The sequence below is a fragment of the Pelobates fuscus genome, chromosome 11, assembly GCF_036172605.1.
Source record: "Pelobates fuscus isolate aPelFus1 chromosome 11, aPelFus1.pri, whole genome shotgun sequence".
Classification (NCBI taxonomy): Eukaryota; Metazoa; Chordata; class Amphibia; order Anura; family Pelobatidae; genus Pelobates; species Pelobates fuscus.
The window spans coordinates 10,559,925-10,587,055 of NC_086327.1; the positions used below are offsets into that span (position 1 = coordinate 10,559,925).

Here is a 27,131-nt window from a genome sequence, read left to right on the forward strand (position 1 = left end):
GAACTCACGAAACGCATAAGGACTTTTGCCATCTGCTGCAAAAATCGCTTGGCTACCGAGTCGTAGTTGAATGCAAGCGGCACTTCATACCAGGTTTCTCCATTCTACCTGTGTCCAAGCGGCCGGAGTGAAGGAGCGCGAGATCCATGAAAAGCTTTTTACCCCAGCATTCTCACGATACGCTCATTTTAAACTTCCAAATTATCTGCGTTATTTCGTTACTTAAGACCAAATTCATGATCTTTAAGTATTTTTACCACAACTATTGTACATATATAAACTTAGACCAGCATTACAGTTCAAGAATCAACTGCTAGAATTATATCAAACTAGCCTGTTCAACAGAGCAACCCCGGCGGTGCTTCTAGCTGGAGTTTTCTGACACAGGCAGACACAATGTATCAGTATACATGTGGGAATACTTATTTAAAGACTGGGACTTTTATACCACATATTGACTATTACCACAGACTTTTTCCATTGTGTTGATTTTCACATTTACACATATTTTCAAGCTGAAAGCATAGCGGACGGTATTTTCTCCACATTCGGCTATTTTGACCTTAAAATTTGAAATTCTCTTTGAATTCTCCCTTTAGTGAATAATTTGTAAATTAACCAATGGTTTTTCTAGGAGGAATCTCGAGTGTTCCAGCAGATAAAAGCCCGTCCTCAGCCAGTTATCTCCTCTTATCCCCCACTGCGCTTTGTTCTATTGTTTCTGTCCCTAACCCTAGATATTGTTACTCATGTTATGTGTGAGAGAAGGATTTCCACATTTATTATTGACTGTCCATCTTCTAGTCACCATTTATAAATCTAGAGGATTTTACAGGCCATTAGATTAGCCTTATGTACATTCCAAACATTCTCCAATTCGTTTATGGTTTGCCTTTACTGCTCCCACTGGAAGGCTATTCCAGGTGTCTACTACCCTGTCTAGATCACTGTTACTGCTCCCACTGGAAGGCTATTCCAGGTATCTACTACCCTGTCTAGATCACTGTTACTGCTCCCACTGGAAGGCTATTCCAGGTATCTACTACCCTTTCTATATCACTGTTACTGCTCCCACTGGAAGGCTATTCCAGGTATCTACTACCCTTTCTATATCACGGTTAGCCTTTACTGCCCCAACTGGAAGTTTATTCCAGATATTTACTACCCTTTCAATAAAACGGTAAGCTTTTAATACACACAGCTTCCATACCCACTTCCTAAAAAACAGTTTCATTTTCCATTTCGGTTAGCAGTGAGTTTAGTGTAGACTTTTCTATCTGCTACTCTGTTGATTGCCTTCTTTTGCAAAGCAGAGAGTTTTGTTGGATGAACCTTTACATTGCATACTGCCCTTTATTAACAAGAAAGTGAGTGCTGGATAAAAAGGGTTGGTCAGTTTCCCCACATAGCCTGCAGAAGATGGAGGGTTTTAGGGACTTAGGATAATAATTAGAAGAGGCAGTAAAATATATATATGCATTTATTTTTGTAGTGTATTACTACAAATATGCATTTTTAAAAAAAGCTAGTTAATGCAAATAACAGGGCTCTAATGTGAATGCTTGCAGAACATTCAAATCCAACGAATAGTCAGTGAAGGCAGACACAGGACTGAGTGACAAACCACAAAAAAACATTTTCAGAAAAACAAAATCTTTATTAATTACACACTTCTGAATCTTCCAGTTCGAGCCACAATCCATCAAACAAACAAGCTAAAATCTTCAATCTTGGATGCGGAGACCAACTCTGTCCATCAATGAAAAGGCACAAAACAATATCAGCGTTTCCAAACCTTGCTGTTTGCCAATAAAACAGCCCCAGGTTTATAGCGCTAGCTCCTGCACTGCAAAATGCAGCACTTTCCTGGGACCTAAACTAGTTTTGGGCACTGAATCTAAAATCAGAAAGGCAGAACAAGTGATGGATGCAAGATTTCAAGTGTTACATTCTGCTTCAAACTCTGCCCTGAGATTGTAGCTTTGGGGCCTAGTGCTGGACATGCATTCATTCATTCATATTCCCAGGCCGTGACCAATTAGTGATGACCACCATTAACAAATTGTGGTTATGGTTTAATTGCTCAATTGCAACAAACAATGAATAGTCAGACATATCTGGTACACAGAGTGATCAGGGAATCTGACGAAAAGGAAATCGTAAAATAAATTAAAATCAGAGGATCTGCAATTAACCCATGAATAACCATTAAGAAAAAACAGCTGTATAGTGCATTGCATGCTCCTGTAGAGAAAATACAGGGCAGAAAAAATAAAAACGTCTGTCCTTCCACCTCAATGGCAGTGCAGCAACCTCACAAATGATTTAGCACAGTAGGAAAGGCAGGGCACAGACGCAGAATGCTGATATGTTTACAGATCATTTGAGGCTTGGAGACAGAAACCCTGAGGAAAGTATAACAATTTTAAAACTAGCAGTAGGGAAGGCCTTATCGAATACACATTACTTCTTTTAAAGTTTTAACATAAGGTTGGTTCACAATTAGCGACACCTGTCTGTGGTGGGCAATTTTAATATACTTCGGTTTAAAATACGGATTTCCCTAAAAAATGTAAAGGGTTTCCAGGTTCCATAGAGCCTTGGAAAAACACTTATACGCAAAGAGCCCCCATGATATAAAACAGATGCTTGACTAAACAGAAAATAAAACTATAATTAAAGTTTAAGGGAAATAATATTACAACTAAAAAGAGATGGATAAGTCCTAAAGGTCTGGGAACTGTGCTAAAAGTGGAGCAGTTACCATGGAAACAAAGTTTGTTCCTGCCAATTGCTCCACATGTAGAATCTTGCTCCCAGAAATATTCCTTAAGCAGGACCTCCCACAATTCCTTGTAAATTATGACTTCACGCATGTCCACGATGTCACTTTATGTCCTGTAGATGTCACTCAACACACACACATATATATATATTCATGTACATTTTGGATTTGTCTTAGAAATATTTGTAAACAATGTGATGTAAGACACCTGTAAAGCGGTTTAGTTGACCAAAGCATTTCTTATAATCCTTCAAGCATATTAAAAATCCTGCCTAACAGGTGAAAAATTTAATTCATTCCAATTAAACTGCTATTTGAATATCAATAAATAAGAAGGATATCACAAAGGATTAAATAAAGATTAAAATAGGTCTACAAATGGGAGGGGGATGAATCTGATTGGCTGGGCAATGCTGACAGGTAAAGTACATGTTTTACAGGTTTACAACACTTTAAAAGGGAACAGAGGAAACTATGGCTCTAGGAGAAATATTGGTTATTTTGTAGAAAGTCCAGTACACCCTACAGTAATGCAGCATCCTTTTATCGGATTGAAAGCAAAATCACAGCTCATATCTTTAGGGAAACAATGCAAGCGGTCCAGTGTCTGCATGGAAATGGCTCCCCGATGTTGGGTTCCTTTATGGCCACAGAAGAATATGCTAGAATAGCAAACGGAGAGTTGAGGATTGCTCCCAGGTAACTTTGTCAAGGCCTTGGGACACTGGCAAACGTTAAATCATTTTCCAGTTTGATCGATTAGTGATCTCAAGGTAGACAGCTAGCATAAAATAATGTAATCACCAAATCTAGTATCAAGAGAGCAGCTCACCATCACTGAACCCCTGGCGTCCATTCTAGCCGAATACAATTAATCGTGGGCTAATGGAATCATGGGGGGGACAGCAATATTCTTTACTAATAAAGCTAGCAGAGCAAGATCAGCATTTCCATCTGCATTCTCTAGGGCCAGGACTGCGTCTTGCAATGAAAAGCCTGCACTTACAATCCGCTCTATATCAGATGGAGAGAAAGCAATTTGAGAGTGAGGGGGGCTGGAACTTGCAGCTGACTGGTCATCCTGATCCCTGTTGGTTTCATTGTTAAATCCAGAGACAGTTACATCTCCTACCAGGTCTTTAGTATCAGAGCTCTTTACCATTCTGTCCCCAGCATGTTGTGTGAAATTGTTGGATGTAGTCTCTGGATTTTCCATGTAAAACTTTGAGTTATTCAGAGTAGGTTCATTGTTGTGTGTGTCAGGGGTGTCCTCAGCAGCAAAATCAGTGAAACTCTCCACTTTGGTTTTTAGAGGATCATTTGAGTCAGAAAGGTCCAAACCCTCTGCAGATTTAGGTTTGTCAAAGCAACCAAACTGGCCAGAGGTGGTTGGTCCTTGGTCAGAAGATCCACCACCATCTTTTTTATCAAAAGAAACACCCTCATCATCAGCAAAGTGGTGTGCATCAGACACAGCTTCATTCTGGTTGAGTTGGCTGCTTGGAAGTTCATTTTGACAAGATGTCTCATACATGCCATGATCTGTGTTTTCAAAATCACTAGCCTTTTCATGCAGAGTTCTGCTGGATCCCTTACCACTCATGACTAAGAGTTTGTGAAGTTCTTTCAAAGCAGTAGCCAAAGAAAAGCAGTTCTCTTCCAAATCTCGGTTTGGACTGTGTAAAGGAAGTGGGGAGATATCGTTGGAAGTACTGTTTACTTCCTCAGACACCTCACCATCCAAAAAGTGAGTTGCACTGCTAAAAGTGACTTGTGGTTTTAAAGGATCCGGGTTGGAGTCACCATTTTCTTGTTGCGGTGTGCACTCAGAGCGGTCGCAATTTGTAGTAGATGGTTTTGTGTGGCCAGCGTCATCAATGGAATTAGCTGTGGAAAGGTCCACATCCATTGGGGCTTCTGCATCAACAGACAGTGCTTCCACTTCCAGTCTGTCACCAAAGTCTTGACACGATCTAGAACAATTAGGCAGGTCATCCAAACAGAGCTGAAGCTGGTCAGCTTGATCTTGCATGGGAGAACAGTTTTGTGAAGCTTTAGATTGAATGGGTTCTAATGACGGTCTGTTATTGGAGGAGTCTGGCAAAGAGCGGTCCTCATGCTCTGGGGTAGACATAGGTTTATCAATAACTTGCAGACATCCGTCTGTCTGATCAGCACCGGCGATATGAGAAAGATCCAAATCAATTGAATTTTCACCAGCTACAAGATCTATAACAGGAAAAGGAGGGACCACAGTTTGCAAATCGGCTTCTGTGAGGTCCAGGCTCTCTGCTCCGGAGGCCTCCACTATGGGAGGATTTGTTGGTGGCTCTGTGCTCTCTGTCACAGTGGACAGGCCTGAGCAGATCGTGGAGGCTGAATGAGCAACGGGTTCTGAAGCTATGCCTGGCAAATGGACAGGGCGGAGAAGTCCATCGCTTGGTACCGTCAGTGATAGATCTTCCTGTGAGGTAGTTTCTTTATCTATAAACAGAAAGAACAAAAAAAAAGGACTAATTAACCCAGCAAAAATGGACAGCTACCTCCCGCGTAATTATGAAGCATCTACTTAAAGTGGCACTGTCACCATCTGGGGACCTGGTGGCCTGCCATGTGGCGAGATAGAGACTCGAGGTGCTTTACATAGCAAGGGACAGATCCAGTGACAAGCTTACCTTACATTCCGAAGTACAATAGCGCTAAATAAATGCTATAGGCACGGACTAATTATATTGATATTCCTGTAATCATGGGATTGCAGGTTTACAGATCTGTTAAAAACCCCTTTAAAGTGCCATCATTTCACTGTCTAGATGTAACAGAGATACTCATTTCTCATAAATACCTGTAGCGTTGCCCTCTCCTGCTCCAGCAAACACACACATGCATCAAGGTTTTCGCTGGTCTGTGAGGATTAGACAATAAAACAGCAAACTGATGTTAAGTGAAAACACAGCATCATGCAGGGTTAGCATCCACTGATGATGGGACTGGCATTCAGAACCCACACTAAGCACTAGTGTGGAACCACCATCTAATTCACCAAAGTCAGTGTCATGTCCACAGGTTTACATAATCATAACTTCACAACCCCAGGAATTAACATGAACTAATTCTCTGAAAGCAAAACTAAAATAGAACATGTAAATATGTCTGTTAATTACAGGCCAAACACACATTTTGTTAAAGGTTCATATTATATGACTGGGGTAGTGATATTAAACTAACTCTCCAGATTTAAAAGCACAGCATGCATTTAATAGAACACTGGGTAAATAAACACACAGAAATCATTTTTTTGAGAAAATATGTTTTGTGACAATTACAAGGAAGTGTACCAGTTTGTTTTTAAAAAATCAGTTTCTTATTTATTCCTACTGGACAAACAAGCCCATGTATGACTATGGCCATGGGCAGGACTTGTCCCATCAGTATCAACAGTAAATTAGTGACTGGCTGACAGCAATTTCTTTGTGAAAGCACAGGTTTACTTGATAAAAATTAGGACCTGGGTCAGTGCAATATCAAAAAGTGGGTAAACGAAGTAAGGATCTCTAAACTTGGCAATTTGTTATATAATGTTTACACGCTGTCTCTATACAAACTAAAGAGTGTTTCATAAATAAAGCCTTCTGGATTTTATTGGGGAAAAATAACCAACACAAAAGTTTAAAATGAGAGAAGCAACACAAGCCTCTCGAACAAGAAATAGCACGTGGAACATTTTCCACATTTCCAAAAAGAATAGGGTATATGAGCGTAGGACGGGAGATGTCATTTTTTGTCTTACGCTCCATTGTCGGTCAGGACAAAAAAAGAAACCGGATTGCCAGCTTCATGCAATATGAAAATACTCAAACTAATACTTCATTCTACGTGTTATATGAAACATAATTTATTCCGGCAGATAAACATTGGTAGAAGGTTTTTTTTACTCCCAAGGAGTGCTAATCACTGGCAATGCACAGGGTTATTCAGTAACTTGGGGACAAAAGAGTTTTCAAATTTAGGACAAATAAGCGAGTTGGAGAATTATTCCACGTTGAACATTTTGGCCTAAAACTTTTTCTGGTAATTTCCTTGTTTAGTGAATAAGATAATCCGTTAAAAACTTGCAAGAAGATTATTGAAACCAGTACACACATCACATACATGAACGGCATGGAAACCAATACATATTAAATTCCATGCAAACCACAAATGTGATCACAAACAGTACCTGCTTCCTCTGCTGATTTCTGCAACACTTCTGCTAATTCCCTGTCTGCGATCTCCTCTGTGTGCATATCTTCCCTGCCCGGCCCATATGCCAGCCTTGCACACTCCGGAAGCTCACCCTCTGGCAGGAAACTGGTACGAGTGCCTGTAGTGCCAATAACTAGCACATTCTTTTCCAGATCAATGGAACACTAGGGAAGACGTGGAGAGTGAACAAAGCGTTGCAGTTAATCACAGTACTAGAAGCCAGCTTTCCTTTAATAGAAAAGACATTTAAAGCCAGAGGTCAATAAATTGTGCTGACATTAAATAACAGAATAATGCACTGGTGCACTCATTAAATCTCTGGCTACTGACAGCTGTGAACATAGCTATAGATAGCCGAGCAGCAAATATATCACACTACAAATTTGTAGCTTAAGAAATGGGGCACACTAAACAGCTTAATGATGTAGTTATGGTGGAAGGCTGTGTTTGAGGAATGAGGACATAAAAACACATTTTATCTTTCAGGATCAGAAAAGCCAGGCTTTGAGTGCAGAGAGTCACTTTATTATTTTCAAACTGCTTGAATACACCATAGCCCACTGGTGTGTTTAGACCAAGGCAAACTAGGCATTTGCCTTGGGCGGCACTAACCAGGGGGCAGCAAAAAATGCCACCCCCAAAGCCCACTCCGGCTTTCCGGGTGTTCGCCCTGTCTCTGGGGTCCAGTGGGGCTGCTGGGAGGCGTGCAGCTGTGTTAGAATCAGTGGCGGTGAGGGAGCTGTGGTCTCCCTGCTCTGCTCCCTCGCACACAGTTTACCAATGCCACGTGAGCTGGAATAGGACGTCATATTCTGGCTCCCGTAGACGACTGATTAGTGTCTGTCAGTGTTTGTTTGTGTGTGTGTGTGTGTCTGTTAATGAGTGAGTGTCTGCCAGTAAATTTGTGTCTGCCAGTGACGTGTGTGTGTGTGTGTGTGTATCTGCCAAATCAGTGATGTCTGTGTGTGTGACTGTCAGTGTGTATCTGCCAGTGTGTGTGTCAGTCAGTGAATGTGTGTGTCAATGACGTCTGTGTGATTGTCATTGAGTGTGTGTGACTGTCCGTGTGTATCAGCCAGTGTGTGTGTCTGTCAGAGTGTGTGCTTAACCCCTTAAGGACGGCGGGCGTGCTATGCCGGGGATGGCGTAGCACGTCCCCGCCATCCTATTCACTTACCTGGTCGCCAGCGATTCCACGCTGGCAATCGCGGTGGGGGGACTCACTTGGCATCCTAGGGAGTACCCCTGCTCCCGTTACGGCACTCCTGGGCCATGTGATCGCGGGGTCCTTGCGAGGACCTCACGATCATGTGGGCGGCATAGCCATCCACAGCAATGCCAGCAGGGGGAGTGCCTGGAATGACAGGTACTCCCCCTGCTGCCTCAAAAAAAAAAAAAAAAAAAACACAGTTTAAAATTCGCCAGATTGGTTACGTTGCCTTTGAGACCCTGTGGTAGCCCAGGAATGAAAATTACCCCCACGTTGGCATACCATTTGCAATAGTAGACAACCCAAGGTATTGCAAATGGGATAAGTCCAGTCTTTTTTAGTAGCCACTTAGTCACAAACACTGGCCAAAATTGGCGTTCAAATTAGTTTTTTGCATTTTTCACACACAAACAAATACTAACGCTAACTTTGGCCAGTGTTTGTGACCAAATGGCTACTAAAAAAGACTGGACATACCCCATTTGCAATACCTTGGGCTGTCTACTATTGTAAATGGTATGCCATCATGGGGGTAATTTTCATTCCTGGGCTACCATACCATCTCAAAGGCAACGTAGCCAATCTGGTGAATTTCAATGTGAAAAAACTGAAAAATGTAACATGCTATATTTGACCTTGTAACTTCCTAAAACACCATAAAACCTGTACATAGGGGGTGCTGTTTTACACATGAGACATCACTGAAAACAAATATGTGTATTTTATTGCAGTAAAAGCAAACCGTTATGATATTCACAGTCAAAATGTCACGTAGAACTAAAAAAAATATATTTTTTAAATTCTTATTTTCTCCCATTTTTTTATATTTTATTCATATTAAATTAGGTTTCATACCCAAATATTTGATGCTAAATGAATGCCCTGTTTCCCCTGAATAAAATGATATATAATAAGTGTGGGTGCACATAATATGAAAGAGGCGAATTATGTCTGAACAGACATATAGCACAAATTCCAGGTTTTGTTTACGTTTTGTTTTGATCACAACGTGTGCACTATAGGCACCCAGACTACTTCAGCTCATTGAAGTGGTCTGGGTGCAGTGTCCCAGTCCCCCTAACCCTGCAAGTGTAATTATTGCAGTTTCTGAAAAACTGCAATAATTACCTTAATTTGTTAACTCCACCTCTAGTCTACCAGAAGGACTTCTGCGTGGTTTGGCAAGCAAAAGTCACCCGATTCTGGACGTCCTCACGCTGTGCATGAGGACATCCAGCGTCTGCTAATTCCCCATATGAAAGAATTGATACAATGCTTTCCTATGGGGAAGCCTAATTCAAGCGCGGAGGAGGAGCCTGACCCAGCGCTGAGGGACAACAGCACTGGATTCAGGTAAGTGAATAAGGAGTTTTAACCCCTTCAGTGCTGAGTGGGTAGCGGGGGTACTATAGGGAACAGCTGTGTTTTTCTGGCAATATAGTATCCATTTAAAAAGGAGTAGGAAAAGGTGGAGTCTAAAGAGGAAGGGGTGGGTTCTTAATCAGGAGGAGGTGCAGCCTTGACAGGAAGGTGTGGGGCAAATTTAGATTAGGGGGGTGCCCAGGTTCAGTCATGCTTAGGGCAGCACGAAACCAAAATACACCACTGCCATAGCCACTACAATAGGCGTCATGGTTTATCAGGTCTGTATATACAGGCAAAGATCAGTAATCCGTCATTTAAACATCAATTTCAAGTCACTAAAGACACGGGTACCTGGTGTCTCTTTAACATATCCAAGCCAAGAAGCATATCCATGGGCTGTTCCTCCAGGATCGAGAAGGAGCAGGGCAGGAAGTCCCCTTCAATTTGGACTTGAGCTGGTAAACAAGATCAAGATGTTAGACTGTGAGATTGGAAACAGGATCATAAGAAGTGACAACATAAGTCAAGCTCAAAATACACCATTCCAATATATAGTCAGAATACGCTAAATATGTGGACAGAACCTGAATTCATAGGATTTATAAAGAGACAAAAAAAAAAAAAAAACACTCTGAAGTGCACTGTGAAAAACAAAACACAAACTGCTCTGTGATATAAAATTCATATATAAATATAACTTGCTAAGAAATTCTAACACTGGAAAGCCCAAATGCTTCAGGTCATAAAGGAAATCACTGTGGAATCACTGGAAATCAAGGCACCTTTTAAACCCCAATAAGCAGCAGTGAGCAGGTGAACTTTACATAACCAAAGTCAAAGCCCTGCTAAACATTACATCTTCATCCAAAGCACATCCTGAAAATAGAGTTACACCAGGTTTTTGCAGGGTTAAGGGACCTGTGACTATGCATCCAGACCACTTCAATGAGCTAAAGTGGTCTGGGTGCCTATAGTGTCCCTTTAACATGACCAACTTTCTATGGACTTAAACGGTTTATTGAGGCCTTTTCAATGTATGGTAGAAGGCCCTGTTTATTTGAAGATTAATCAGCACCTGAAACCCACTTCCTAACCTAGACACATCCTAATAAGCAAATTTCATTATTTTGATGCTATTGTATAGGTTGATGTAGGCGTATGGCCGCTACTATTGGCCTCTATCTCCCCCACCCCCACCAAGATGACTGTTTACCTGTTTTTTTCAATATTTGTTTCAACTTAGTTCTTACTTTGCTGACACCCATTATTTGGGCTCACATGCTGTGCTCATATGTTACTGCCCCCCTGGGGCGTTGTCGCGAGTCGTCACTCTGCAAGGATGCACATTCCCTAAGACTACAGCCGCCATAAGGCTGTGCGCGCCTGGGCTTTTCCACAAAAAAAAAAAAGGTTTGTTTATTCCTATTTGTTCCGAATGCTTGTTTTTAATAATAAATTATATACCTGGGCCCCTTTTACTATTCTTAATACATACATATGTATTTTATTCTGTTTTAATCTATGTTTAGTCTACGCTAACAGCTCATTGGCCCACTTGTTACACTGTGTTTTTGGTGCCAATTTTAAGTGGTTTTATGCCTATATAAACCCCTTTTAGCCAGGTGTATATTTTTACTCCATTTGAAAAAGCCATACTGGTGTAAATGCCTTAATGGATGTTGCCACTTTGTATTTTAACTATTAAAGGATTTAGATCACTACACTTGTGTGCTGTGCCAATTATCTTTTTTATTCAGTTTTAATATGGTTTTCATACTTCCTGGCATCTTTTATCTCTACTCCAAAACAATCCTAGATGGGGATCAAACCACCAACACTGTCATCATAGAGAAATTAGTCTGCTCTAAATTTGTCAGTTTTAACTATTTTTATCATATACATCACTTGTTTTATTGAGAACACTATTTGTCGCCTTATCTATTTCTTCCTGGGTTCGTGTCTTCGTGAACCAAACGGACACCTCTAATATATCCTATAAGTGGGGATTATATACACGCTAGAGATGGCTAAGGCTCTATAAAATGTGAGTGTGATACTGTCATTTTTTTATTACATAACTAGATTTGACGTATTACACTATTTCCGCCCGTTCTGCTTTTGTCTTTCTATATACATCAACAAGAAGAAAAAAGACAGCTGCCCTACCCAAAGAAAAGTCCTTGTTGTACTAAAACATCAATATACAGGTAGTGGAACTGCACTCAGCCTTTTGCTCTGGAATCCTAGGGTGCTCTTGGATCAGTCCAAGTACCAAAGAGCCCAAATTTATAGTATAATTGTAGAAAGTAATCCAGGCACTCCAAAAGTTCCAAAAGATAGGCAATTTTATTGGACCCAAGAAACAAAAAACAAAGTTTCAACCCCCTAGGGCTTGACAAAGGCCCTAAGGGGTCGAAACGTTGATTTCTGGTTCTTTCTTTTATTGGACGCATATAGTTGCATGGGAACATAAGAAAGAATGGGAGACAATTAAAATACATTCCAAACGGGGGAATAACAGTACAGTTGATATCATCTCCATGAAGAGTCTGCCTATTTTTTTTTTTTTAAAGAATAAGTAGATTGTTAACACACCCATAACTGTAAGGTACATTTGTCAAGGTAATACTTAAAGGGACACTATAGTCACCTGAACAACTTTAGCTTAATGAAGCAGTTTTGGTGTATAGAACATGCCCCTTCAGCCTCACTGCTCAATCCTCTGCCATTTAGGAGTTAAATCCCTTTGTTTATGAACCCTAGTCACACCTCCCTGCATGTGACTTGCACAGCCTTCCATAAACACTTCCTGTAAAGAGAGCCCTATTTAGGCTTTCTTTATTGCCTAAGTTCTGTTTAAGATTTTCTTATCCCCTGCTATGGTAATAGCTTGCTAGACCCTGCAAGAGCCTCCTGTATGTGATTAAAGTTCAATTTAGAGATTGAGATACAATTATTTAAGGTAAATTACATCTGTTTGAAAGTGAAACGAGTTTTTTTTTTCATGCAGGCTCTGTCAATCATAGCCAGGGGAGGTGTGGCTAGGGCTGCATAAACAGAAACAAAGTTATTTAACTCCTAAATGACAGTGAATTGAGCAGTGAAATTGCAGGGGAATGATCTATACACTAAAACTGCTTTATTTAGCTAAAGTAATTTAGGTGATTATAGTGTTCCTTTAAGTTGCTCTAGTAACAATATATGTAGTGTGGGTACATTATACTAGTTAATTAAACAGGTTAGTGTGGATAGATTAGTTAGTAGTAGTGTATATTTAAGGTACATAGACTGCTATCCAAGACATGCTATACTCTGGTGTTCCGAATCGCTGATTACAAGCTTATGACTTTTCGTGTAACTATACAGGCTAGTGACATCAGACTAAAAATTTCTAGGCAGATGTGTCTGTGTAGTTAAACATTGAGTCTTGCATGAATTGAGAACGTTATACCACTGGGTTCTGGGCCTAGGCATAGGAAACTGCGCATCTGATTAAGTCAAAATTATAAGCAACTAATTACACAAAGCTTAGCTAGTACTTCCTCATAGAGTAACATGTTAATTAGCATAGGCTATACTTATGTGATTAACTAAGGAAACACACAATTATTAAAACTTTGCTAAGTCTTATGCGATGAGGCTTAGGCCTCATGTGACATTTGCAAATCTAGCACCAGTTTTGGTAAAGGTTATAACACTTGCAATTATTAGTAGGAGTCTAGGGTGATGGGCATTGCAGTCGTCTACTTGAGCAATCAGCCCACACGACAGGGTGGGATGGCAGTGCAAGAAACGAGAGCCAGTCCATCAGGCAGTGGGGGGAAGCTCCCTCTAGCCCGCACTCTGCTAAGAGGCTGTCCTGCTTCTTTTGCCTGCCCGCTCCGACCATCCGGTCGCTTGAGCCTCCTTGTTGCGGTTTTTCTCCTATTCCTTCTGAGTATTGCCGTGTGTCTTCGGTCCGAGGCCTTAGCAGGGGTCCCTACCACATGTCCATTGACCACATCATCAGGGTTGTGGGCCCAGGGTTCCACCAGGTCCCGGCATCTCCCTGGGTGTATGGGTGGTGGTGGAGAGCTACCTCCAGGTGAGCTCCCAGCTCGGAAGAAGAGTGCGGTCGGGTACCGGGTATGTGGAGGGTTCATAGCACTCTGTGGTTGCGGTCTGGGGCTAGGTTACCTCTCTTGCAGTGGCTTTTGTGCAGAGGACATTTCCTTCTGCGGCGCCATCTTGAGGCCCTGTGTGGGTAAGAAGCAGTTGCGGCTGGGTTGCCTGAGTGTCTCGTTGTTTAGGCTTATTTTGAGTTTGATCTGCCGTGCCCGGATCTCCAGTTTCGCCCAAAAGGCTTCAAAATATAGCATTTAGTGTGGCCGAGCAATCCGGCACCCCGATGTCTTGCACGGCGCGCTCACCGCCGCCATATTAGGTATGCCATGTGCTCGGTTGTCCTGGTGTTGCTGCTTTTTACTGCCTCTCCAGTTGCTTAATGTGGACCGAGATGACCCCCATCGGTCCATACGGGGAGGGGGGGTAGGAGGTGAGTACCCCAAATTATCCATGTCCAGGTCAGTCAGCGCGGCGAGCGACTGTCTCCCCGCTGCTCGATCTCCGGCAGACCTCGGGTTACGTTGTCGGGTCCCCGGGGGGTTGCATGCTTGATTTTGGTATCAGGTGATTCCCCTGGGTGTTCCCGTCATGATAGATTTTGGGGGGGGATTACCCCCTAAAAGTGCAGGATTAGGCAGGAGCTGAGATTCAGCACAACCTCTCAGTCTGGGTGCTCGGCTCCGCCCCCGTTTCTTGGATCTTGGGTCCAATAAAATTGCCTATCTTTTGGAACACTTGGAGTGCCTGTATTACTTTCTACAATTATACTTGTTGTACTAAAGACTAAAACGTCTACTATGAAGAGACTATTATTTGTGAGGACTATCACATTGACTTATTTCTTGTTTGTTCCAAAATTCTATTTTTTTTATATTGTCCATTTGCGCAGCCCTTTTTTATCTTCATAATGCTGTAGGTGAGCCTGTATCAAATCAGCTGCTATTTGTCCTCTTTTAAAATGTTGCAAAGTTTTACTACAGGCCAGCAGTGAGAGACTCCATGCACGGCTCCCAAAAAAACAATTAAAAGGGACACCCTGAATCCCTAAAGCACTTTAGCTTGCAGAAGTGCTTGATTTGTGAAGTGTTCTCTTTTTTTCATTTGGCACTTTTATAAATAAACCTGGTTATACCCCCTAGCTGGCAATCAGACACCCGGTCCTTTTACTTCCTGGTTTGTTTAGCCCAGTGGAGATAAACTCAAGAGACAGCAATTGCCCAGAGCACCTGCCTTGCAGACTTCTCATTGAGCTGCATTGGAAGTCTGTGATTGGACAGCCACAGAAAGTCTAGGATTAGAAGGGGAGGACTTGAAAAGGCTGCAGACAAGAGATACGCTGGTTTTACAAGCTGTATTTAGATATAACCCCAATGAAAAATCCATAATTGAATGCATGCAAGTTTTCGATGGGGGAATATCTATGTAATTATTTTTTTGTTCTACTGCAGTGGAACAGGAAGAGAGAGTTTCCGGATCATGATGCCCAGGGGTAGACTTTGGGTGCCACGTAGTCCTCCGTCCATAAAACGGTGTGACCAAATGGAATTTTTTTTTTGTCCTATAGTGATGGTTATGGTGCTTAAAGGGTCCCTTTAACATACTTGTTGGTTGCAATCTCTCTGGCTTGGCTTTCACTTGAAAACACAGTATTTATGGACAAAAGTAGTTAGAAGACGTTTACCTAGATGTACCCGACCAATGATTTTCTGTGTTCCCACACCCTTGGCAATACCGGCCCATCTCCTATCCACCAGCCTCATGATGTGACACCTTTCCGCACAGGCCTGACTCATAATGGTCATCTGGGCACCTACAACACAAGAAATTGAAAGATCACAAAACAATATATCTGCAATGCTGTTTATGCAATTAACCCACACAGAACCAGAATTGTGCCATGTTCTATTTAGATGTAATGTACGTGTAGTTCATATTGTAACAGATCTGCCAATCACTAGAACTCGGCTGTGTATAAATAGCCTTTCTACAGACATTTACACGTAAAACACAGGATGCATTTTCTGCTGTAATGATATGTACATTAATATAAAGCATAACTGTATAGGCAGCAGGGATATCATTGTGTAACATTATACAATCGCTTGAAAATATTAATAGTTTGGTAGCAGCAATAAACTCTGTTTTGAGAATTGAAGCAATATTCAAAATGTCAGTGTATTTTCTCTCCTAGAGAGATTGCGTCTTTACCTGAATCCACAAACGCTTTAACTGGGTACCCATTCACTTTGCAGTTTATATAGAGCATGACCACCTGGCCAAAACTCTCTGGAGCTTCTTCCATGGCTATGGTCATGTTCTCCTCAATATTCTGCTGCCTGTGACAGAAAAATATCGAACCGACCAGTGAAACACCAAACATACACTAGATATGCTTCCAATAACAAATCAGATAATAGAATTCTGTAGAACTATATGATATTTAATCCACTGCGGAAAAACAGACTATGCCAAAACCAGCGGAGTGTACCTTTAAAGCGACACTGTCATGCTGAACTTACCTTTCTTTAACCCCTTAAGGACACACGACATGTGTGACACGTCATGATTCCCTTTTATTCCAGAAGTTTGGTCCTTAAGGCGTTAATCGATTCGTCTTCTCACCCTCTGTCTCACCATCTGTTCATTTCTTCCTGTCTGCTCTAGTTTTCTTGAAAACATAAGACAAAGTAGGGACTACTTTGTCTTATAGAGGTTTCCTATGCCTGACCATCTCTGACCAGCGGATGAACAAAGTGTGTCTTTTTTTACCTTTTCTCCGTGATCTTGCGATGCTTTCTGTCAGTATTCCCGACCTTCCTGTCACTTAGACAGAACGCCGGCATAACTTCCGAATTTTTTCCTAACAGAATGAGAACAGTTTGTTTACTCATATTAGTACGCAATTCGGTACTTTGTTCGGATCGGAATTTCATTCCAATGAAACTCTGATCCGATTCGTGCCCTGGTGCATCTTGAAGCCACTTAGTAGATAGCTCCCTAATTTCCATGGTATCAGGGAGCTATCTACCAAAAGGCTGAAAGACCTAAATTTGACCTGTCGTCGTCGCTGTCGTCGTCCCGTCCCCCCACCTTATTGTAATTTAGGGCCCTCACCCGCCGCTCAGGGGTTGGGGCCGGGGTGGGAGGACAATAGGTCCCCCCCCTATTGTAATTTAGGGCCCCCACCCACCGCTCACGAGGACAATAGGTCTCCCCCCATTTTCATTTAGGGGTGGGGGCCAGAGGGGGTAATAGGTCCCCCTTTCACTCGCACGGCATGGGTGGGGACTCAGGAGTGGGGATACTAGGGTCTTTGTTTTTTGTTAAACAGTGAGCAGCCACTGTTTACTAGACATGACCCTACTCACGATATAGCGAGTAGGGGCAGAATTTACTAAGAAGTCATTTTTACTTAGTATTAGTGAAGTTGGCTGAAAGACCAATTTAGGTCTTTCAGCCTTTTGGTAGATAGCTCCCTGATGCCGTGGGAATTAGGGAGCCATCGACTAAGCGGCTTCACGATGCAGCCGCGGCACAAATCGGATCGGAGTTTCATTCATTGGAACAAAGTCCCGAATTGCGTCCTAACACGAATGAACAAACTGTCCCTACTTTGACTTATGTTTTAAAGAAAACTAGAGCAGATAGGAAGAACAGATCCTGGCAGAGGGAGAGAAGAGGAATCGATTCAAGCATGACAGTGCCGCTTTAAAGACATATGTTTATTGCCATTTGCACTATGCACTCATCTCCCTCTATTAGATATATATTCCTGTGTCCAGAAGAACAGAGTCAAACCATGTTTCTTATTGAGGCTCATTGCAAATCACCATTCTTGCAAGAAGAAGTGTGATATCTTTTTTTTTAAATTCTTTATTTTTGAGTTTTTGATATATACTTTTTCAGGGTAGGGGTACAGAAAGAAAGTAGAGGGGATTAGTTTACAGTACAGGTTTGCAGCATCATCAAGTTCCATAAGCTATGCGTTGGCTGTCCACATGCAAGTGGGAATTCTGCCATAACATCCTTAGTAATTGTGCGTGACTGTTTTAGTCTGTCGTTTTCCTATTAGCTTGCAATCCTGTTTCTGCTAAGGTTTGGGGTGGGGTACAGAAGTAAAAGGGGTGGGGGGAAGGGTGCCCTGTCTTGACGGTGTGTAACTTGTATCTTGAGGTATGTCTGTACATTGATCTCGTCATGTAGTCCGTTTGTTCAGTACCTCTGTGTTGTGGGTGTTGATTGTTGGGGTTTGGGCCAAGCTTGTCAAGTCTTGGCTGTTGAGATTTAGTGTGGGGGGTTATGGTGGGGCGTAGGGGTCTATATGTGGTTTCTTTGGTTTGCTATTGGGATTTTCCCTTTTGTCGTTGGCGTAGGTGAGTTGTTTGTGGTATCAGGTTCTCTTGTTAGAAGTGTGATATCTTACCTGATATCTTCCTCTATTTTCGCTTGAGCCTCCAAATCAAATGGATCAGCTGAGAAGAGACGAATTCGTTCCTGCTCGCGACGAGCTCTCTCCTGCTGCTGTTCCAAAAGCACTTTAGTGAATTTCTCTGTGGCAAACAAAGACAGTGTCATTTCTACCACTGCAGCATATAAATGGCCAAAGGGGTTGGGAGAGTAGTTAGAAGACTTACCTATGTCTCCACTTAGCAGGGCCTCAGCCAGTGGTGGATTTCGCTCTTTCAGCAATGACAGTTCATGGGGATTCGCCAGCAGCATTTCCCGAAGAAGGGTAGGATTGTCTAGACCCTGCGGAAAAGATGAGGAGTCGGGTGGTGGAGCTGCAGGCTGTGTTGGCGCAGCACGGCCAGACGTACCAGGAACTGCAATGCTGCTGAAATCTATCCTCGGTAAGCCTTTAATGGTATGATAAAGACTAATTAATAACCAATTATGCCAAATGAACTGAAGTAACAGATTGAGGGAATGTCTAGGCCTAGGGTAACCCAAGATATTTATTTTGTAACATTATTGAAGAGGTAATATGGCCATCTTATTAAATACAGTGTTAATAATGTTCTACTAAGCTCCCTGGGAGCACAGCACTACCCTATGAGAAGAATTTGATTGGACACTTGCTTTTTGTAACCTACACTCTATCTTTAAATTTACATGCCAAGGTTGGCTGCTGGTCCCACTAAGTTGTCCTGAACACATTGTGTCTTCATACTGATGTGTGCCAAAATGAAATTGTTGCCCCAAAGTATCTGCCATTCATATGCAGCAGGGTGGATCCCTCTAACCAAGTTACTATCTGCAGCATACATTCTACTTATGGGAGAGGTCAGTACTTTTCGTGTGCTACCCGTCAATATGTATCAGTGATAGATAAAAAAAAAAAAAAACAAAAAAAAAAAAAACATGTCAGATCTGGAAACACCAATGTGGAGAACTCCTTGACAAAGACCCATTGCAAGGTTGAAATGTTGGTTCTAATAAATTTTCCTTTGCTGAGCTTTGGAGTGCCTGGACCTTTCTTTTTATTGGATTCATTACTATTTGGGGATTGTGCTAGCCACTGGGTTTGGCTGCACCCAATTATTTGACTCTACTGGATGAATGCAGTTCCTCAGAAATTGTCTGTATATGAGAACTGATCTAGTGGCATACTCTATCGGGAGTGCATACAAATCCCTGCATGAATAGGAGGATACACCCAGCGCTAACCAGGTCAATTGACAGAATTTTCTACACTATGTGAACAAAGGTATAGATATCATTCAACATGTAGACCTAATATGACTGGACAATGTGAGCTCTTACCTGGAAATGGAGCAGAAGCTCTTGGCTCAATGGGATCTGTCTGCCGTAAAACAACCACATCTCCATCTTTTAACCCGTATGACGATAACGATCTCTGATTATCTGTTAAGGGTATCTCTGCATAGACAATCTGTAAGAAACATAACCAAGCTTTAATAGTTTGAACAACACAGATTAAATAACTACACAGTCTACCAGCCAGATTAAATAACACCATCTCCACCTATCCTCACCTCACATTTAGACCGAATATTGCTTGCATTTGGAAGGTTTGGTTACATCCCAAAGCTATTTTGCCATTTGAAATATATACAAAAGATGGTGTGAAGGAGGCGCTTCAAATATTAATAGTATCAAATAAAGATCCTCTACAACACTCTAGTGGGGATCCCACTCACCCACCAAAACCATACAAAAAAAAAAGGAAGTGGAAAAGAGCTCAGAAGCTTTTAACCCCCAGAGTGGAGCGTTATGTAATTCGGATTAGACACCTTCCCTAAATAGGGGTATATCGGTCCTATCATAGAGTTAGGATAGAAGTGTGGTCCAGTTGATCTCAAGGCATATACAAAATTTAAAAAAACAGGGGGGAACACATAGCATAAATCTGTGATATTAAAATATAATGTGAAAACACATGGCCGAAAATCACAGATTTATGCTATGTGTTCCCCCCTGTTTTTTCTTTGTATTTTGCCATTTGAAAAGAAAAAAAGAAAACCCCCCCCACAAATTTTCTAAATTACAAAAGGTTCTTTAAAGCCAATGATTAGAGAGAGAGAGATCATTTTTGGAACAAGTGTGAACAGTTATGTTACCTATATAGTGATTAATCCTGATAGTCAAGAAATATGGCTATCAGAGAGTGTGTAAGAGGGAATAAGACAGAAGATAGGATTAAAGCTCTAACACTGGAAAACAATAGGACCAAATCCCATAAGAATACACAAATAGAGAAAATACAAATATCCAGGAGCTTATACCATATAATAAATAAATATTAGATGTATACTATGTAGATAAATATAATTCCAGAAACCTTGAAACATATATGTTTAAAGACTATATAGGTTTTAATTAAAGGAACACTATAGTCACCTAAATTACTTTAGCTAAATAAAGCAGTTTTAGTGTATAGATCATTCCCCTGCAATTTCACTGCTCAATTCACTGTCTTTTAGGAGTTAAATCACTTTGTTTCTGTTTATGCAGCCCTAGCCACACCTCCCCTGGCTATGATTGACAGAGCCTGCATGAAAAATAAAACTGGTTTCACTTTCAAACAGATGTAATTTACCTTAAATAACTGTATCTCAATCTCTAAATTGAACTTTAATCACATATAGGAGGCTCTTGCAGGGTCTGGCAAGCTATTAACATAGCAGGGGATAAGAAAATCTTAATTAAACAGAACTTGCAATAAAGGAAGCCTAAATAGGGCTCTCTTTACAGGAAGTGTTTATGGAAGGCTGTGCAAGTCACATGCAGGGAGGTGTGACTAGGGTTCATAAACAAAGGGATTTAACTCCTAAATGGCAGAGGATTGAGCAGTGAGGCTGCAGGGGCATGTTCTATACATTAAAACTGCTTCATTAAGCTAAAGTTGTTCAGGTGATTATAGTGTCCCTTTAACTGTTTTAGTGCTTGGACTGATCTCTCATTCATCTACAAATTGGACTTTTATGTATTGCTGATATACAAGATTAAGGAACGGTTTTTATTAACTCTTTCCTGGATGTTTCAAGGTTTCTGGAATTATATTGATTTATCTATATAGTATACATCTAATATTTATTTATTATATGGTATAAGCTCCTGGATATTTTTATTTTATCTAGTTATGTTACCTAGTTTGTAGACCCCCAGTTTTAAATGCCCCTAACACAGGATCCTGAATGCTGTATGTGCCTGGCCATTACCTGCACTGTGATGCTGTCTCGCTGCCAAGCCAGCATCTCGCTAAAGAGAAATTCTAATGATACAGCTCAGTTCCTCCCAAGCTCTACTATCAAACAAGCATACTTCTTAAACCGAACTCTGAGCCTACTAATTCACGTATTTACTTTTTGTTAGATCATCTCTTTATTGATGAGGAAACATCTCTTTATCTGTTCTACTACAATACACAGATACAAGGCTTGCTGTCTGCCATACTAATAAATCAATAAACTGGTAAGAGGAACCGGTTAACACTAGGTCATTACTCTGGCTCATGTTTACTTTCATTAAAAAAAAAAAAAAAAAAATTAAAAAGAAAGCAAAAAAGAAGCCCTTTCAGCCATTGTTATACGCTCTGTCCTGTAACTGGGCGCCTCCATCTTAGCTCCCTGTCAGCCATTGTTATACACTCTGTCCTGTAACTGGGTGTCTCCATCTTAGCTCCCTGTCAGCCATTGTTATACGCTCTGTCCTGTAACTGGGCGTCTCCATCTTAGCTCCCTGTCAGCCATTGTTATACGCTCTGTCCTGTAACTGGGCGTCTCCATCTTGGCTCCCTGTCAGCCATTGTTATACGCTCTGTCCTGTAACTGGGCGCCTCCATCTTAGCTCCCTGTCAGCCATTGTTATACGCGCTGTCCTGTAACTGGGCGCCTCCATCTTAGCTCCCTGTCAGCCATTGTTATACACTCTGTCCTGTAACTGGGTGTCTCCATCTTAGCTCCCTGTCAGCCATTGTTATACGCTCTGTCCTGTAACTGGGCGTCTCCATCTTAGCTCCCTGTCAGCCATTGTTATACGCTCTGTCCTGTAACTGGGCGTCTCCATCTTAGCTCCCTGTCAGCCATTGTTATACGCTCTGTCCTGTAGCTGGGCACCTCCATCTTAGCTCCCTGTCAGCCATTGTTATACGCTCTGTCCTGTAACTGGGCGTCTCCATCTTAGCTCCCTGTCAGCCATTGTTATACGCTCTGTCCTGTAACTGGGCGTCTCCATCTTAGCTCCCTGTCAGCCATTGTTATACGCGCTGTCCTGTAACTGGGCGTCTCCATCTTGCTCCCTGTCAGCCATTGTTATACGCGCTGTCCTGTAACTGGGCGCCTCCATCTTAGCTCCCTGTCAGCCATTGTTATACGCGCTGTCCTGTAACTGGGCGCCTCCATCTTAGCTCCCTGTCAGCCATTGTTATACGCTCTGTCCTGTAACTGGGCGCCTCCATCTTAGCTCCCTGTCAGCCATTGTTATACACTCTGTCCTGTAACTGGGCGTCTCCATCGTAGCTCCCTGTCAGACATTGTTATACGCTCTGTCCTGTAACTGGGCGCCTCTATCTTAGCTCCCTGTCAGCCATTGTTATACGCTCTGTCCTGTAACTGGGCGCCTCCATCTTAGCTCCCTGTCAGCCATTGTTATACGCTCTGTCCTGTAACTGGGCGCCTCTATCTTAGCTCCCTGTCAGCCATTGTTATACGCTCTGTCCTGTAACTGGGCGTCTCCATCTTAGCTCCCTGTCAGCCATTGTTATACGCTCTGTCCTGTAACTGGGTGTCTCCATCTTAGCTCCCTGTCAGCCATTGTTATACGCTCTGTCCTGTAACTGGGCATCTCCATCTTGGCTCCCTGTCAGCCATTGTTATACGCTCTGTCCTGTAACTGGGCATCTCCATCTTGGCTCCCTGTCAGCCATTGTTATGCGCTCTGTCCTGTAACTGGGCATCTCCATCTTGGCTCCCTGTCAGCCATTGTTATGCGCTCTGTCCTGTAACTGGGCATCTCCATCTTAGCTCCCTGTCAGCCATTGTTATACGCTCTGTCCTGTAACTGGGCATCTCCATCTTGGCTCCCTGTCAGCCATTGTTATACGCTCTGTCCTGTAACTGGGCATCTCCATCTTGGCTCCCTGTCAGCCATTGTTATGCGCTCTGTCCTGTAACTGGGCATCTCCATCTTGGCTCCCTGTCAGCCATTGTTATGCGCTCTGTCCTGTAACTGGGCATCTCCATCTTAGCTCCCTGTCAGCCATTGTTATACGCGCTGTCCTGTGCACCCTGCAGTTAGCACAGAGAGAAGAAAATAAACCGTGTTTCTATTTCTCATCTTTATTTGCAATGCTTACCCTAGGGTTACCTTGTCTGAACTGGATTATAATGTAATTTGATAAATCTTAAAATCGACAATTCTGGTCTGAAATTAAAAAAATGTAAATCCCAAAACGCCGCACTTCAATAGATAATGTAGTTTCATCTAGCAAGACAGCCATGTCCAAGGGAAACCTTTCAAATTTAGAATGAAAATTACAAATAATATTTCTAGCTTGGTTATATTAAAATTAAATATGTTCGAAATAAGGTAGATACATTTAAAGGGGAAACATGTATTAAAGAATATTTAGAAACATATTTATAAAAGAGCATTAATGTAACAGGTGGTTAGTACATTCACAGACAGTGAATAGAAACACCTTGTATTGTAACTAATCTATTGCATAAATATAAAAAACCCCACTAAGCCTGCCATGTAAGCGGTATGTAGACATATGGCCTTACTATCAGGAACTAATCCGGTCACCAGAGCACACTATGCTCCCAAACCTGGCTGGGTTCTTTAGGAGTAAATATGTTATGTCCACTACAAACCAAGTCACTCCTGTATCTCAGAGGCCTGCTAACCTATATCTTGACATGAATGTAGAAATTCCATGTATTCCTCCTGTCTCTCCCTAATTGAGTCTAAGAAGTCTTTATCATGCAAGGACCAGTCGTACAGGAAATACCAGCAGGGATGGGCAGGTAAAGAATGACTGTTTGAGATGTACGAATGCAGAGTACTTGTTACACCTTCCTAGACAAATTCACCAGCCTGTCTACTATGGTACCTAACGGGCGACCCTTGCTCAGACTCTCTCTCTCTCTTGGTTTCCAAGGACACTGTGTACATTAAACAATACTTCCCCCAACAGGCATGTTAACAACGGTGAAAAATCCCTCCTGGGATTAGTAGTCTACAAGTATACATTTAAGAAACACTAAATAAATGCTACAAGGTAACTGATCCAGCAAGCTATGAGACAATAACAAGGCATGTTTGGATATAAATATTTATTTTCAATGGAAAGTAAAAGTAATGAAGGCATGAGATGAAGTTTGAGTAATAATTAATACGGAGGAAGAATGAGTAAGCAGCAGTGACAAGATGTAACAGGGGCATTCAGTTTATTTTACACAGTGAAATCTGGTTACAGAACTGATTGATACTGGACACAATGAGCAGTATTCACTCATCATTTCTCTCAGTACCTGCTACAACTAGACACTAACACTTTTACCAGATCTTACTTTGTTACTGCCAAATATATAGTGTTTCAGCCATAGAATAATGCAAACTGCCCCCCACCCGACACTCAAATATCTATCACTCCCCTGCCCCCCCCCCCTCCTCCACACAGTACCTGTATCTAGCACTCCCCTGCCCCCCCTCCACACAGTACCTGTATCTATCGCTCCCATCCCCCCTCCATACACAGTCCCCGGGTCGCTCTCTTTCTCTAGCCCCGGTCAGTCCCCGGGTCGCTCTCTTTCTCTAGCCCCGGTCAGTCCCCGGGTCGCTCTCTTTCTCTAGCCCCGGTCAGTCCCCGGGTCGCTCTCTTTCTCTAGCCCCGGTCAGTCCCCGGGTCGCTCTCTTTCTCTAGCCCCGGTCAGTCCCCGGGTCGCTCTCTTTCTCTAGCCCCGGTCAGTCCCCGGGTCGCTCTCTTTCTCTAGCCCCGGTCAGTCCCCGGGTCGCTCTCTTTCTCTAGCCCCGGTCAGTCCCCGGGTCGCTCTCTTTCTCTAGCCCCGGTCAGTCCCCGGGTCGCTCTCTTTCTCTAGCCCCGGTCAGTCCCCGGGTCGCTCTCTTTCTCTAGCCCCGGTCAGTCCCCGGGTCGCTCTCTTTCTCTAGCCCCGGTCAGTCCCCGGGTCGCTCTCTTTCTCTAGCCCCGGTCAGTCCCCGGGTCGCTCTCTTTCTCTAGCCCCGGTCAGTCCCCGGGTCGCTCTCTTTCTCTAGCCCCGGTCAGTCCCCGGGTCGCTCTCTTTCTCTAGCCCCGGTCAGTCCCCGGGTCGCTCTCTTTCTCTAGCCCCGGTCAGTCCCCGGGTCGCTCTCTTTCTCTAGCCCCGGTCAGTCCCCGGGTCGCTCTCTTTCTCTAGCCCCGGTCAGTCCCCGGGTCGCTCTCTTTCTCTAGCCCCGGTCAGTCCCCGGGTCGCTCTCTTTCTCTAGCCCCGGCCAGTCCCCGGGTCGCTCTCTTTCTCTAGCCCCGGCCAGTCCCCGGGTCGCTCTCTTTCTCTAGCCCCGGCCAGTCCCCGGGTCGCTCTCTTTCTCTAGCCCCGGCCAGTCCCCGGGTCGCTCTCTTTCTCTAGCCCCGGCCAGTCCCCGGGTCGCTCTCTTTCTCTAGCCCCGGTCAGTCCCCGGGTCGCTCTCTTTCTCTAGCCCCGGTCAGTCCCCGGGTCGCTCTCTTTCTCTAGCCCCGGTCAGTACCCCCCGGTTAGTACCTGGTCTCTCTCTCTCTCTCTCCCTCCCCCCCCCCGGGTTAGTACCCAGTCTCTCTCTCCCCCCCCCCTGGGTTAGTACCCGGTCTCTCTCTCTCCCCCTCCGGGTAGTACCCGGTCTCTCTCTCTCTCTCCCCCCCCCGGGTAGTACCCGGTCTCTCTCTCTCTCTCCCCCCGGTTAGTACCCGGTCTCTCTCTCTCTCTCCCCCCGGTTAGTACCCGGTCTCTCTCTCCCCCCCGGTTAGTACCCGATCTCTCTCCCCCCGGTTAGTACCTGGGTCTCGGCGGCCGGGATGCCGCTCTCCAGCTCACACAGCGCCCGGAAGTTCTCGAGCTCGAAGTCTCCGTCCACCTCCAGGGAGAAGGTGATCTCGGTGAGGTCTCTGCGGACACAGTACACGGTGAGCAGCATGGCGGCGGCTCGGGGCCCAGGCCGGATGTTATGGTTGGTTGGCAGCCGGCAGCTCCTCGCGGACACCGGAAGCTCGAGTCTCTCAAGGGGCGGGGCGGAGTGCGCATGCGCTGCCGTCCAGGCTGCATCACCTGATTCCTAGCTCCGCCCACTCTATCCTTTCACTGCTGGAGAAAGGCTAGAAATCCCCCAGAATCCCCAGCGCGCAGGGAATGCTGGGACAGGTCAGGGAGGAAATCACACAGAACCATGGAGGGAGGAGGGGGTTAATGGACAATGTATCAATACACTGAGAACCAGATCACCTCAATATTATACTGAGAAACAGATCACCTCACTCACCTCAATATTATACTGAGAACCAGATCACCTCCCTCCCCTCAATATTATACTGAGAGCCAGATCACCTCCCTCCCCTCAATATTATACTGAGAACCAGATCACCTCACTCCCCTCAATATTATACTGAGAACCAGATCACCTCCCTCCCCTCAATATTATACTGAGAAGATCACCTCACTCCCCTCAATATTATACTGAGAACCAGATCACCTCCCTCCCCTCAATATTATACTGAGAACCAGATCACCTCACTCCCCTCAATATTATACCGAGAACCAGATCACCTCCCTCCCCTCAATATTACACTGAGAAACAGATCACCTCACTCACCTCAATATTATACTGAGAACCAGATCACCTCCCTCCCCTCAATATTATACTGAGAGCCAGATCACCTCCCTCCCCTCAATATTATACTGAGAACCAGATCACCTCACTCCCCTCAATATT

The 27,131-nt window shown here is 43.4% G+C and overlaps 1 protein-coding gene across 3 annotated transcripts; it reads right to left on the bottom strand.

Moving 5' to 3' along the window:
- Nucleotides 1-1,644: 1,644 nt before the first annotated feature.
- Nucleotides 1,645-26,465, bottom strand: DDI2 (DNA damage inducible 1 homolog 2). 3 transcript variants are annotated; one of them, XM_063436621.1, is made up of 10 exons: nucleotides 26,202-26,465; nucleotides 19,473-19,602; nucleotides 18,344-18,565; nucleotides 18,133-18,259; nucleotides 15,918-16,045; nucleotides 15,391-15,519; nucleotides 9,957-10,060; nucleotides 7,005-7,194; nucleotides 5,631-5,690; nucleotides 5,180-5,269 (listed from the first exon to the last, which is right to left on the bottom strand). In XM_063436621.1, exons 1-9 carry the CDS (start codon nucleotides 26,337-26,339, stop codon nucleotides 5,674-5,676), a joined length of 1,185 nt encoding a protein of 394 aa, XP_063292691.1. In that variant the 5' UTR covers nucleotides 26,340-26,465; the 3' UTR covers nucleotides 5,180-5,269; nucleotides 5,631-5,673. The 3 variants fall into 3 exon arrangements, with proteins under 3 accessions (XP_063292690.1, XP_063292691.1, XP_063292692.1); XM_063436620.1 differs by lacking the exon at nucleotides 5,631-5,690 and having other exon boundaries at nucleotides 1,645-5,269; nucleotides 26,202-26,459; XM_063436622.1 differs by lacking the exon at nucleotides 5,180-5,269 and having other exon boundaries at nucleotides 5,628-5,690.
- Nucleotides 26,466-27,131: the final 666 nt, after the last annotated feature.